Source organism: Papio anubis, chromosome 14 (assembly GCF_008728515.1).
Source record: "Papio anubis isolate 15944 chromosome 14, Panubis1.0, whole genome shotgun sequence".
NCBI classification, from domain to species: Eukaryota; Metazoa; Chordata; class Mammalia; order Primates; family Cercopithecidae; genus Papio; species Papio anubis.
This window is the reverse complement of record NC_044989.1, coordinates 1,439,654-1,451,123: the sequence shown is the minus strand read 5'-3', so window position 1 is coordinate 1,451,123 and position 11,470 is coordinate 1,439,654. Positions and strand designations below refer to the sequence as shown.

The following is an 11,470-nucleotide window of genomic DNA, read 5'->3' as shown; positions in this document are numbered from 1 at the left end:
TTATAAAAAGCAAACTACGCATTCTCTACAGAACACTCCAGCGAAATAAAACATCCTGAAGCGAAACGTTCACAGCCCTCCCAGGCCACTGTTGGCATCCATGGGTGAGACCATTAAGTGCTGCGTAGACGGCCTGTTTCATCCATGATTAGTTACTACTCTCTTCTTAGTGGAGGTAGAGCTCCAGGTCAGATGCGCCTGCATTTGCTTTCAATGCTGAAGGACCCCTGACTATTTCCTTGGGTGAGGCTGAGAGCTGCCTGGGCTGGGACCCAGCACTCTGGAATTCAGCTGCTTCACACATGAAATGAAGACAGCAGCTTTACAGGGTCAGCGTGGCTAACGGTGCCCCCCAGGCTGCCTAGTTGAGTCAAGGAGGGGGATTCCTCCGGCATCACTGGGCTGTGTTCCCCGTGAGTGAGGGGGATGAGGAGGGGTGAGAGCGGCGCGCAGCAGGGCGGCTGCTGGAGGCAGAAGCCTGGGGTCTGAGGCTGACATGTTGGTGAATCTCTGGAGGATGAGACAAGTCACTTTGCCCTGTTGGTCCTTAAGGTGCCAGCCTCTCCCTCAGAATCACTTTTCTCCTCCCACCGGCCCTGCAGGAAGCCAGGAGTGCTCTTCTCAGGAGAAGAGGGAAGCCCGATGCAGGCCCTGCGGACACCTGGTGATGGGCAGCGGGTGTGGAAATGCCAGTGCCGGAGGGACCGCCGGGGCAGAATGCAGACGAGCACAGCGTCAGAGACACCAGAAGGTGGAGATAGGATGATGGCAAGAGTAGTGTTTCCGGGGTTCGCAAAATAAAGATGTGTAATCTGTAAATACATTTTAATGGCAAAGCCCCAGAAGGAACAAATCAGGCAATGCTTACAAGAAAAGGCTAGACAAATGCAGTTACAATATTTATTCATCCATGCCTGAGAGTAATTACAACATGGTGCTAGATTTGCACGTGTTTGGAAAACAGTCGTCCTGGTGGTTTTGGATTTGCCTGTGTTTGGAAAACAGTTGGACGGTGATTTTGGGAACACGAAGCTGTTCTGTGGGATCAGTGTCCTGCCTGTTTGCCCTCAGAGGGCTCTCGGCAGCCTGTGAGTATCCCGGCCTTCCATCCCGGCACTCTCCTGCAAAAATGCAGAACAAATATTAATAACATCTGAATTTTGACTGCTCCGGTAACAGCACACACTTGATACAAGACAGAAGGGTCCGGACAGGAGCTCTTTTCACAAAGGACTGCTGGCAAGATGAACCATCCTTCTTCCTCATCATACCAGAGGGAAGTTTCTGGCTCCCGGACGAACACTTGTTTGCAGGAGGCCACAGAGGATCCACGTGGCAAAGGTTCCTACTCAGAGCGGGATCTGCGATTCGCAGGCGGGTCCTTCAGGAAGAAGGCTGAGCACACAGGCCCCTGCAATCATGGATGCACAGAACAGCTGGCCTTGCCCCTGGTGTCAGTCAGGCTAATTAGGGGCCCAGGGGACTTGCTGGCACTACCCTTGCTGTGGCTAACAAAGGTATCCTGGGTGCATTTAAATTCACAAAGAGCCTCACTCCCAGGCCAGGTCTTTTTGGTTCCATGTGTGAGGGCCAGGTGCAGACGAACCTGCTCTCAGCAGAATGACCCTGGGCTCTGCTCGTCTCCAAGGACAGGATCTAACTTCACACTGAATTTCAGAAGGGAGCCTGATCATGCTGGCAATGCCCCCTCCTGTATGCAAGTGACTTTGTTTAAATTAAAATTTGTATTTTTAGTTGACAAATAATAACTGCATATATTTATGTTTTAAGCATGGTTTCGATACCTTTACATTATGGAGAGATTATATCAAGTTAATTAACATATCACTTCACATCTTTTTTTTGGCAGTGAGAACATTTAAAATCTATTATTTTAGTGGCTGGGCATGGTCCCAGCACTTTGGGAATTTCAGACTGGAGGATCTCTTGAGCCTAAGGGCTCAACACCAGCCTGGGCAGCGTAGTGAGACTGCATCTCTGCAAAAATTTAAAAACTAGCCAGGCATGGTGGTGAGTGTCTGTAGCCCCAGCCATGCAGGCGGCTGAGGCAGGAGGGTCAAGGCTACGGTGAGCTATGATTGTGCCACCGCACTCCAGTCTGGGTGACAGAGCAAGACTCTGTCTCAAAAACAAAAAAAACCCCTATTATTTTAGCAATTGTGAAATATGTGATCATTATGACAAAGCGTGTGCCCCATGTGGTGCAGCAGATCTGAGGCGTCCTCCTCCTGCTGGAGACTTTGTGGCTGTGACCAGCATCTCCCCATTGCCCTCTGGAGGCCACTGTGCTGCTCTCTGCTTCTCTAAGTTCAACCGTCACTTACACAAGTGACTTTTTAATACGCCCTCACTTGGGGTGCTGCATACAAGGTAAAGTTGGTAAAACATAAACATTTTTCCATACTGGTTATAACGATTCCACTTAAAAATCAGAATTTAAAAGTCAGCATTTTGTTTCAGCTTCTCCTTCCTCTCCTGCGCTTCCAGCCAGTCCTCAGAATAAGTGGAAGCCAACGCCTGAAAGTCAGCCCTTAGTTTTGGAACCGGTTTGTACAAACGGAAGGCATTTTCCTTCCTCTCACTAAGCAGGCTCACATTCTGGCTCATTGTCATTAACTTGTAAATAAAACCTCCAGGACGAAAGTGCAGAACGGACTGAGAACCAAGGGGTACACAGAAATATGCCGGGAGCCTCGGCGGAGCTGCTCCTACACTCAGATCTTGTCCAACCACTGCGGTGGCAGCTGGAAACATGTGGCGTGGTGTGGCCTAGGGAGGTCCAGGCCCACCTGCTCTGAGTCCTGAGCTGCGGCGCCCTGCGGTGAAGTCCCTGCACCCTGGTGCTTCCCGCATCTCAGCCGGGGAGTTCCTCCGCCTGTCTCCGAGATGGGCAGTGTGGGTTTAGTGCCAGCGCGTGTCCTGTGGGAGACACGTGTCCAGTTACCGGGAGAGGGCCCGGCACCGTGACTGCGGAGGGGAGAGCCCGGCATGAGCGAGGGCACGGCGGCCACGCTTGTCTTTGGCAGGAACACGCCAACCCACTTCCATTTCCCACTTCAGTCAAGTCAATCATGATCTGATACATTTTGGAAAACTTGGCACCGTTCTCTTCATAGGGAAAACGATCTTAGCATTTCGCAGCCAGGAGGACCCTGTCTCCATGCAGCTGAGAGGTGCCTTTCTCACCACAATCATGCAGGAGACACGGGCTGCGGTGAGGATTTCCACCCCCGTCACTGCCAAGAGATGCGTCCAAGTGACAGGCAACGTTAAGCTTTTCCTGGGCCAGGGCGTTGTCCCTGTGCAGGCAAAGGGCCCGAAATCACCTTCCACCTGAGCCTGAAAACCCCAGCCCAGACCTGGAGAAGAGCGGGGGGAAGCGCCGTCCCAGGGGAGCAAGGGTAGAGGCCCCCGGTCTCCGGGAGGCGTGGAGAGCTGGGGCCGGAGCAGGAAGGGACGCTCTGGTGAGACTGGGACCTTTTGAGAAGGGAAGAGCAAGTTACCCAGAAACGCATCAAAAATACTGCGGGATTTAACTGTAAGTACAAAACAGCTTTTCCATCAGAACTTAACAGCTACTGTATTTTCCAGCTATTTGTTTGCCTTGATTCGAAGTTTTTACCTGCCCCCGGCCCCATTCCCCAAACACTGAGCTGCTGGACTCCTTCCCCTGCCTTGGCGGTCATTCATCCCTGACCTCTGCATGGCGCCATCATCACGGGTCCTGAGCATTCCTGCCCGCCTGCCTGAAGAGGAACACAGGCCCTGGAGGTGGCTTGACCCTGTGTCAACGTGGCAATGGCAGACAATTCTGTAATGCCTACAAACAACTTCCGAGGTCCTCCCGGCGAGCGCAGTCCCAGCACCATAGCGCACTCGGCACAGGCATTCCAGCAGCTCCTGCCAGGGAGCGCAGTCCCAGCACCACAGAGCACCCCACATAGCCATTCCAGCAACTCCTGCCGGGGAGCACAGTCCCAGCACCACAGCGCACTCCGCACAGCCATTCCAGCAGCTCCTCCCGGGGAGCGCAGTCCCAGCACCACAGCGCACTCCGCACAGCCTATTCCAGCAGCTCCTCCCGGGGAGCGCAGTCCCAGCACCGTAGCGCACTCTGCACAGCCATTCCAGCAGCTCCTCCCGGGGAGTGCAGTCCCAGCACCATAGCGCACTCCGCACAGCCATTCCAGCGCCAGCAAAGGCATCGCAAACCAAAGGCCATTCCAGCAGGGCCAGCAAAGGCATTGCAAACCAAAGGCCAGTGGACAGTCACCTCCCCACCCTTGCGGACTCCGACCAAGGTGTACATGGAAGACAGCCCTCCCGTCCATGGGTAGGGCCTGAGTCTGCCTCTCCTCTGCACAGGCCCAACAGCCCTTGGTGGCTTCAGTGCTTGTGACGGTGTCATCAGGAGCAAATGGCATTTAGTCATCGCTTCAGCCGGATCACCACGGGGGACTGGGGTGTTGCTTGAGTTTGACTTGGTGACCTCTCCGCATCTCAGTTTTCTCATTTGTAAAGTGGGATAAAATAGCAACTTCCTTCAGTGAGAATCCACTGACATTAAGCGTGTAAGGAGTTAGCACCAATGCCAGCTTCTATTAAAATTCAGTGAATGTCAGGTGTTCGTGCCATGTGAAAGTGCATTAATGCCTCATTCACTCTCTGCTCCTTACTGTAAATGGAACTGGATCTACTTGATAATCATTTCAAAGTCACATCCACCCAGAACGTGGGAATGTGACCTTGTCTGGAAGTAAGGTTTTTTCAGATGCAATTAGTTAGGGTGAGTCTATACTGGGATAGGGTGGAACCTGGAATCCAGCAGGACTGGTGCCCTTATAAGAAGAGGGGCATTTGAACACAGACACGCAGGGGAGAAGGCCGGGTAAAGACAGAGGCAGAGGTTGGCATGATGAGTCTGTAGGCCAAGTGGTGCCAGCGGACACCAGCAGGGCACCAAAGACAGGGTGTGCAAGGCAGCATTCATCGTATCAGCCTTCGGGGGAGCACAGCCCTACCAACACCGTGACCAGGGCACCAAAGACGGGGTGTGCAAGGCACATTCGTCCTGTCAGCCTTCGGGGGAGCACAGCCCTGCCAACACCGTGACTTGGGTCTTCTGGCCTCCAGAACTGTGAGAGAATCAATGTCTGTTGCTTTAAGCCACCTAACGTGTGGTTCTTTGTTACGGCAGCCCTCGCCTTCCTCAACCTGAGCTGTCACCACTCCGCCATCTTACCTCTCAATATCCCAAGTAAAAGCCACCTGAAGAAAGACCATGTCTTAACAGAAAATGTCTTGAAAATGTTGGAAAAAGACTTTCCCTACTTTATGAATTTGCTGCATAATAGAAATTTAAGTTAAAATATTTTGCATTCACTGTTCACTATTGTTTTACAAGCACTATGCTCATTTCAATCTAGAGTGGTCTTACGTCTTTTTAAATTATTTTCTATATTCATTGAGGTTCTGAATTGTGTAAAAGCATTGAAAACAATCCTTGTCAAATAATCCTGACTTTTCTATACAATTGCATATATGGCTATTTCACCATTTGAATTCGAGCTTCTTCATAAACGCTTTAAAAACAGGGACAGGGCTGGGTGTGGTGGCTCACGCCTGTAATCCCAGCACTTTGGGAGGCCGAGGCAGGCAGATCACGAGGTCAGGAGATTGAGACCATCCCGGCTAACACGGTGAAACCCCGTCTCTACTAAAAATACAAAAAATTAGCCGGGTGTGGTGGTGGGCGCCTGTAGTCCCAGCTGCTCAGGAGGCTGAGGCAGGAGAATGGCGTGAACCCGGGAGGCGGAGGTTTCAGTGAGCCGAGACCGTGCCACTGCACTCCAGTCTGGGAGACACAGCGAGACTCCGTCTCAAAAAAACAAAAAAAACCAGGGATGGGGTGTGCCCATCCCTCTGAATTCAACCATTTTTCCCTTGTATCAGGTCGCAGCACCTTGTTAACATGAGAAATATTTATGAGAAATATTTACTGCACTCTTTACTAATCACAAGATGCTTCTGGGCAAAGGAGGGAGGAGAGATTCACAGGGTGAAGAAGCCACTCCCTGCACGAGGGGACTTGAGGAGGTTGCACACAGTGGGGGGATTTGGGGTTGCACACAGTGGGGGGATTTGGGAGGTTGCACACAGTGGGGGGGATTTGAGGAGGTTGCACACAGTGGGGGGATTTGGGGAGGAGTTGCACACAGTGGGGGATTTGGGGAGGTTGCACACAGTGGGGGTAGGGGTTGCACACAGTGGGGGGATTTGGGAGGAGTTGCACACAGTGGGGGATTTGGGGGATTTGGGAGGGTTGCACAGTGGGGGATTTGGGGGTTGCACAGTGGGGGATTTGGGGAGGTTGCACACAGTGGGGGATTTAGGGGTTGCACACAGTGGTGAGATTTGGGTGGGTTGCACACATTGGGGGATTTGGGGGTTGCTGGTGGGGGATTGGGGAGGTTGCAGTCTGGGGGATTGGGGGTTGCAGACACTGGGGGCCCCAGGAGGTTGCACACAGTAGAGAGGGATTTGAGAAGGTTTGGGGGCTGGGAGGGTTGCAGTGGGAGTTTAGTGAGTTCACACAGTGAGGGTTGAGGGGTTGCAGTGGAGATTTGGAGGTTGTGGGGGACACAGAGATTTGATGAGGGGACTGGTTTGACAGAGGGCTGGGGTTGCGTGGAGGACTGGTGCACAAATGAGGAGGGCTGAGGGAGGTTACACAGTGGGGATTTAGGTGTGTTACGAGTGGGGGATTTGGGGGTTGCACACACAGTGGGGGGAATTTGAAGTTGCACACAGTGGGGGATTTGGGGGGTTGCACACAGTGGGGGATTTGGGTGGATTGCACACAGTGGGGGGATTTGGGGGAGGGTTGCACACAGTGGGGGGATTTGGGAGGTTGCACACAGTTGGGGATTTGAGGGTTGCACAGTGGGGGATTTGAGGGGTTGCACACAGTGGGGATTTGGGAAGTTGCACACAGTGGGGGGACTTCAGGAGGTTGCACACAGTGGGGGGATTTGAGGGGGTTGCACACAGTTGGGGATTTGGGGGGTTGCACACAGTGGGGGATTTGGGTGGATTGCACACAGTGGGGGATTTGGGGAGGTTGCACAGTGGGGGATTTGGGGGTTGCACAGTGGGGGGGAGTTTGGGTGGATTGCACACAGTGGGAGGATTTGAGGGGGTTGCACACCGTGGGGATTTGGGTGTGTTGCACAGTGGGGGGTGGGGAGGTTGCACACAGTGGGGGGATTTGGGGGAGGTTGCACACAGTGGGGGGGATTTGGGGAGGTTGCACACAGTGGGGGGATTTGGGGGAGGTTGCACACAGTGGGGGATTTGAGGGGGTTGCACACAGTGGGGGATTTCGGGAGGTTGCACACAGTTGGGGATTTGAGGGGTTGCACACAGTGGGGGTTGAGGGGGTTGCACACAGTGGGGATTTGGGGGTTGCACACAGTGGGGGATTTCGGGAAGTTACTGCACAGTGGGGGATTTGAGGAGGTTGCACACAGTGGGGGATTTGAGGGGGTTGCACAGTGGGGGATTTCAGGAGGTTGCACACAGTGGGGGATTTGAGGGTTGCACACAGTGGGGGATTTCGGGAAGTTGCACACAGTGGGGGATTTCGGGAGTTGCACACAGTGGGGCGATTTCGGGAGGTTGCACACAGTGGGCTGATTTGGGGAGGTTGCACACAGTGGGGGGATTTGGGAGGTTGCATACAGTGGGGGGATTTGGGAGGTTGCACACAGTGGGGGGATTTGGGTGTGTTGCACAGTGGTGGGATCTGGGGGAGGTTGCACACAGTGGAGGATTTGGGAGGTTGCACACAGTGGGGGGATTTGAGGGGGTTGCACACAGTGGGGGGATTTGGGGGGTTGCACGGTGGGGGGATTTGGGAGGGTTGCACACAGTGGGGGGAATTTGGGTGGGTTGCACACAGTAGAGTTGAGGGTTACGAACAGTGGGGGGATTTGGGGAGGTTGCACACAGTGGGTGGTGTTTGGGTGGAGCCTTAGCGATGTGTCAGACCTGAACATGCAAGGCTGCGCTGAGATGATAAGGAGATAGTATTCTATGGAAAGATTGGGAGGCTTGAACAAAAGGCAAGAAGTGGGAATGGCTGGGCATATCCAGGGACAGATCAGAAGAGACACAAGAACGCGGTGGCAACTGGTGTGGGGAGTAGAGGCAGCGAGGGCAGTGGCGAAGGGTTGGTGTGTGGGGAGGGTAGAGAGACTGTGAGGCACCACCGCGGTGGCAGGGTTGGTGTGGGGTAGAAACTGGCGAGAACGGTGGCAGAGGGTGGTGTGGGGAGTAGAAGACCTGAGAACCTGATGTAGGGATGGTGTAGAATAGAAGACGAACATAAAGGTGGCAAAACTGGTGTAGAGGTAAAGACAAAGGAGAACATAAGTGGCAGGGGTTGGTGTAAAGGGTGAACAGAAACATGAGTATGGGGTTGGTGTGGGGTAAAGGCAAACAGAATTGCCGGGTTAGTGGGGGTAGAAGACACGAGGAACATGGTGGCAAAGTTAATTAAGAATGAAGACACGAGGTAAAACTGGTCGCGTCGGGAACTGGTAGGGATGTGGTCGAGTCGCTATCGTCTCAAGGTTAGTCGAGATAAAAGAACAAAACAAGTGCAAGAGGTTAGTCTGGGGTAGAAGACGAGAACATGGTAGCAGAGGTTGAATTAAGGGTAAAGACGCGAGAACATAATTGTAGCAGAAACTGGTCTGGGGAGTCGAAGACAAGGCATAATTAGCAGAACGGTGTAGGGTTGAAAGAACTGTGAAGAACCACGGTGGCAGGGCTGGTGTGGAGTAGACAGCCTGGGGTCAGGAGGGAGGAAGGCATATTTCCCAGCAATACTTGCTCAGAAGTGGGTGAAGAAAGTGGAGCCACAGAGGGAGGGGCTGGGAGCTGCCCAGAGAAAGCAGATGAGCCTGGTGGCCAGGCTTGGGTTCTGGGCTGGAAACTGGATAACGCATTCAGCTGAAGCCACAGGGGGACTGGGAGGTAGGAGGCTGTCATTGCTGGGGCTGACATGTGACCAGCCTGGGAGCGGCCCCCCCTGCTCGTTTCCAGGGCTGACATGGGTCTCTAAAGAGCACAGGTCCTTCCCCAGGTCCTCTGGGCCCCGAGTGCCTCACAGATGCCTTATTGACTCTGAGGGATTCCACTACAACAGGTTCGGATCCCCGTGCCGTGTAGCCCAGGCGGCCACCCTACGTCTGTCCCCCAGCAAAAGGCCAGTTTCCTCAGACTTCCCTAATGAAGTCCTGAAGACAATTCCTGTCATCAACATGCAGTTGAGATGACCAGAAACCTCAGATGCCATCTCAAGAGACCCAGGCTGTCTCTGTCCCAAGGGTCTGGGGAAAGAGGGCCCTGGGGAAGGAGGGTCCCTGGGGAGGAGGGTCCTGGGGGAAGAGGGCACCAGGTCACCCACGGCTTACAGGGATCCCGCTGCCCACTGCCCTATGGCTGCCTCTCAGCCTAGTCCTGGCTGGCCTCCATCTAGCATGCTTGTGAATCTAATGATAAAGAGAGGAAAGATGGCAGGAACCCCCAGCGCCATGCCTAGAGAAAGAGCACCGTGTCAGCTCACAGTGCGGGAAGGTGCGAGAGGGCACAAAGGGTTAGACACCCTGGAGAGAGGACAAACCTGGCTATATGCTAGGGAAGGACCTCGCGGCTTTCCCATGGATTTGCTGGAAATTAATGCAAATGATTCAACCTTTTTTGAATTTATAATGCACACTGTAAGTAGGGATATCAATACAAGATACAACTGAAAACAGCAAAAAGATATAGGGCACAGTTTACCAGAGACAAAGAAAACCTGAAAAACTATTTTAGAAGTCACAGAACTAAGTGATGGTGGAAAAGTAGAGTTGGTAAAAATAAGAGCAAATGGAGAAGGACTGGAACTGCACGTTTAACATTTTCCCTGGACAGTAAGAATCAACAGACAGATAAAGCCCTCATGAAATTTAAGTTTAAAATGCTGAGCTATGAAAGCTGGGCCTGAAGAAATCATACCACAGAGGAAAACGCCTCCACGGCGAAAGATCTAATTGGCAAAACTGACGGAGACCAAAGAACGGATCTGGTGAATGAATTTTTAGTGTACGGAGACCAAAGAACGGATCTGGTGAATGAAGTTTGCACAGAAAGAATTCAACTTGGTGAAAACAATTTGAACACAATAAAACATATATAATACCTTGGAGGTATTTTAAATGCGGTGTCAAGAAAGTTGATGAAGGAATAGGTTTGCTGAAGTTAACTCTGAATCACAGATTTGCAGTGAAAATATATTAGTAATTTGTCACGTTGTTAATAATCACACCAAAACGTACAGTGTTAGACCCCAGACAGTTGGGTGGGTAGACAATGAGGAGGAGAGGAGAGAAGCAAACACCTTTGTCTCACTAGGAGACACCCTACTAGTGAACTCCCTCCGTGTGCCACACTGTGCTGCGTTCTCTCCCCTCCCACGTCTCTCTCCGCTGTCTCCGTCTCTCTTTCTCCCTTTCCCTCTCTGTTCTCCTCCCTATTCCTTGCCGCACAATAATGCCCTAAGTTGGAAATAAGACCGTGTTTTTAAAGCTGAAGAATGAGACACAGAGGGAGGCGAGGCTGGGATTGCATTGAGCCCGTTTGCTGGGAGCAGCGTGGGGGTCTCAGGGTAGGTGACGGGAAGACATTTCCTGAATAAGTGACTTGACCTTCTGAGCTCATCGAATCACAGGTCTGGGGGTGCTGTGGCTTTTGTCCAGGATGTTTCTCCCCTGGAGCCCCAGGGTCTTCCCCATTATGGTCTCTGACTCTGTAACTGCCCCTGTTCTCTGTGCTTAAGCATGTGTTGGCATGTTAACATCCACTTTTTCATATCTTTCAGCTAAGTGGCACTTTGCAAACTAAATTGGTGCTTGGTAGCATATTTTTAGAACTCCAGAGTCTAAAATCAACTACAGCCAAATATTTATCTCCCAAGTTTCCTTGGAAAGTTATTCATTTAATCTATGGCTGTCAATCTTAAGGAAAATTGCAATTTTTCTCATGAGTGTGGACTACAGACACTAATATTCATCATAATGATAATGTGATAGATGTCTATAGGGATGTTTGCAAATACAAAATTGTTTATGAACAGGAAATTATAGTCACATCAGTTTTTGTTACAATTACACATTTAATAGTTATAATTATAGAACCGGGGGGGCAGAGCAAGATGGCCGAATAGGAACAGCTCCAGTCTCCAACTCCCAGCGCGAGCGACACAGAAGACCGGTGATTTCTGCATTTTCAACTGAGGTACTGGGTTCATCTCACTAGGGAGTGCCGGACCATCGGTGCTGGTCAGCTGCTGCAGCCCGACCAGCGAGAGCTGAAGCAGGGTGAGGCATCACCTCACCTGGGA

At 52.0% G+C, this 11,470-nt stretch overlaps 1 protein-coding gene across 3 annotated transcripts in view; it reads right to left on the bottom strand.

The window, feature by feature from the left end:
- Positions 1 to 886: 886 nt before the first annotated feature.
- Positions 887 to 11,470, bottom strand: part of TPO (thyroid peroxidase) — a 104,370-nt gene continuing 93,786 nt past the window's right edge. For 2 of the 3 annotated variants that reach the window (XM_003908223.5, XM_031654901.1), the window contains exons 16-17: positions 2,811 to 2,940; positions 887 to 1,121 (exon numbers count right to left, since the gene is read on the bottom strand). In XM_003908223.5, the coding sequence (XP_003908272.4) occupies positions 1,068 to 1,121; positions 2,811 to 2,940 (184 nt within the window). In that variant the 3' untranslated portion in view covers positions 887 to 1,067. The remainder of the gene's footprint in view (positions 1,122 to 2,810; positions 2,941 to 11,470) is intronic. The other variant, XM_031654899.1, reaches the window with a different exon arrangement.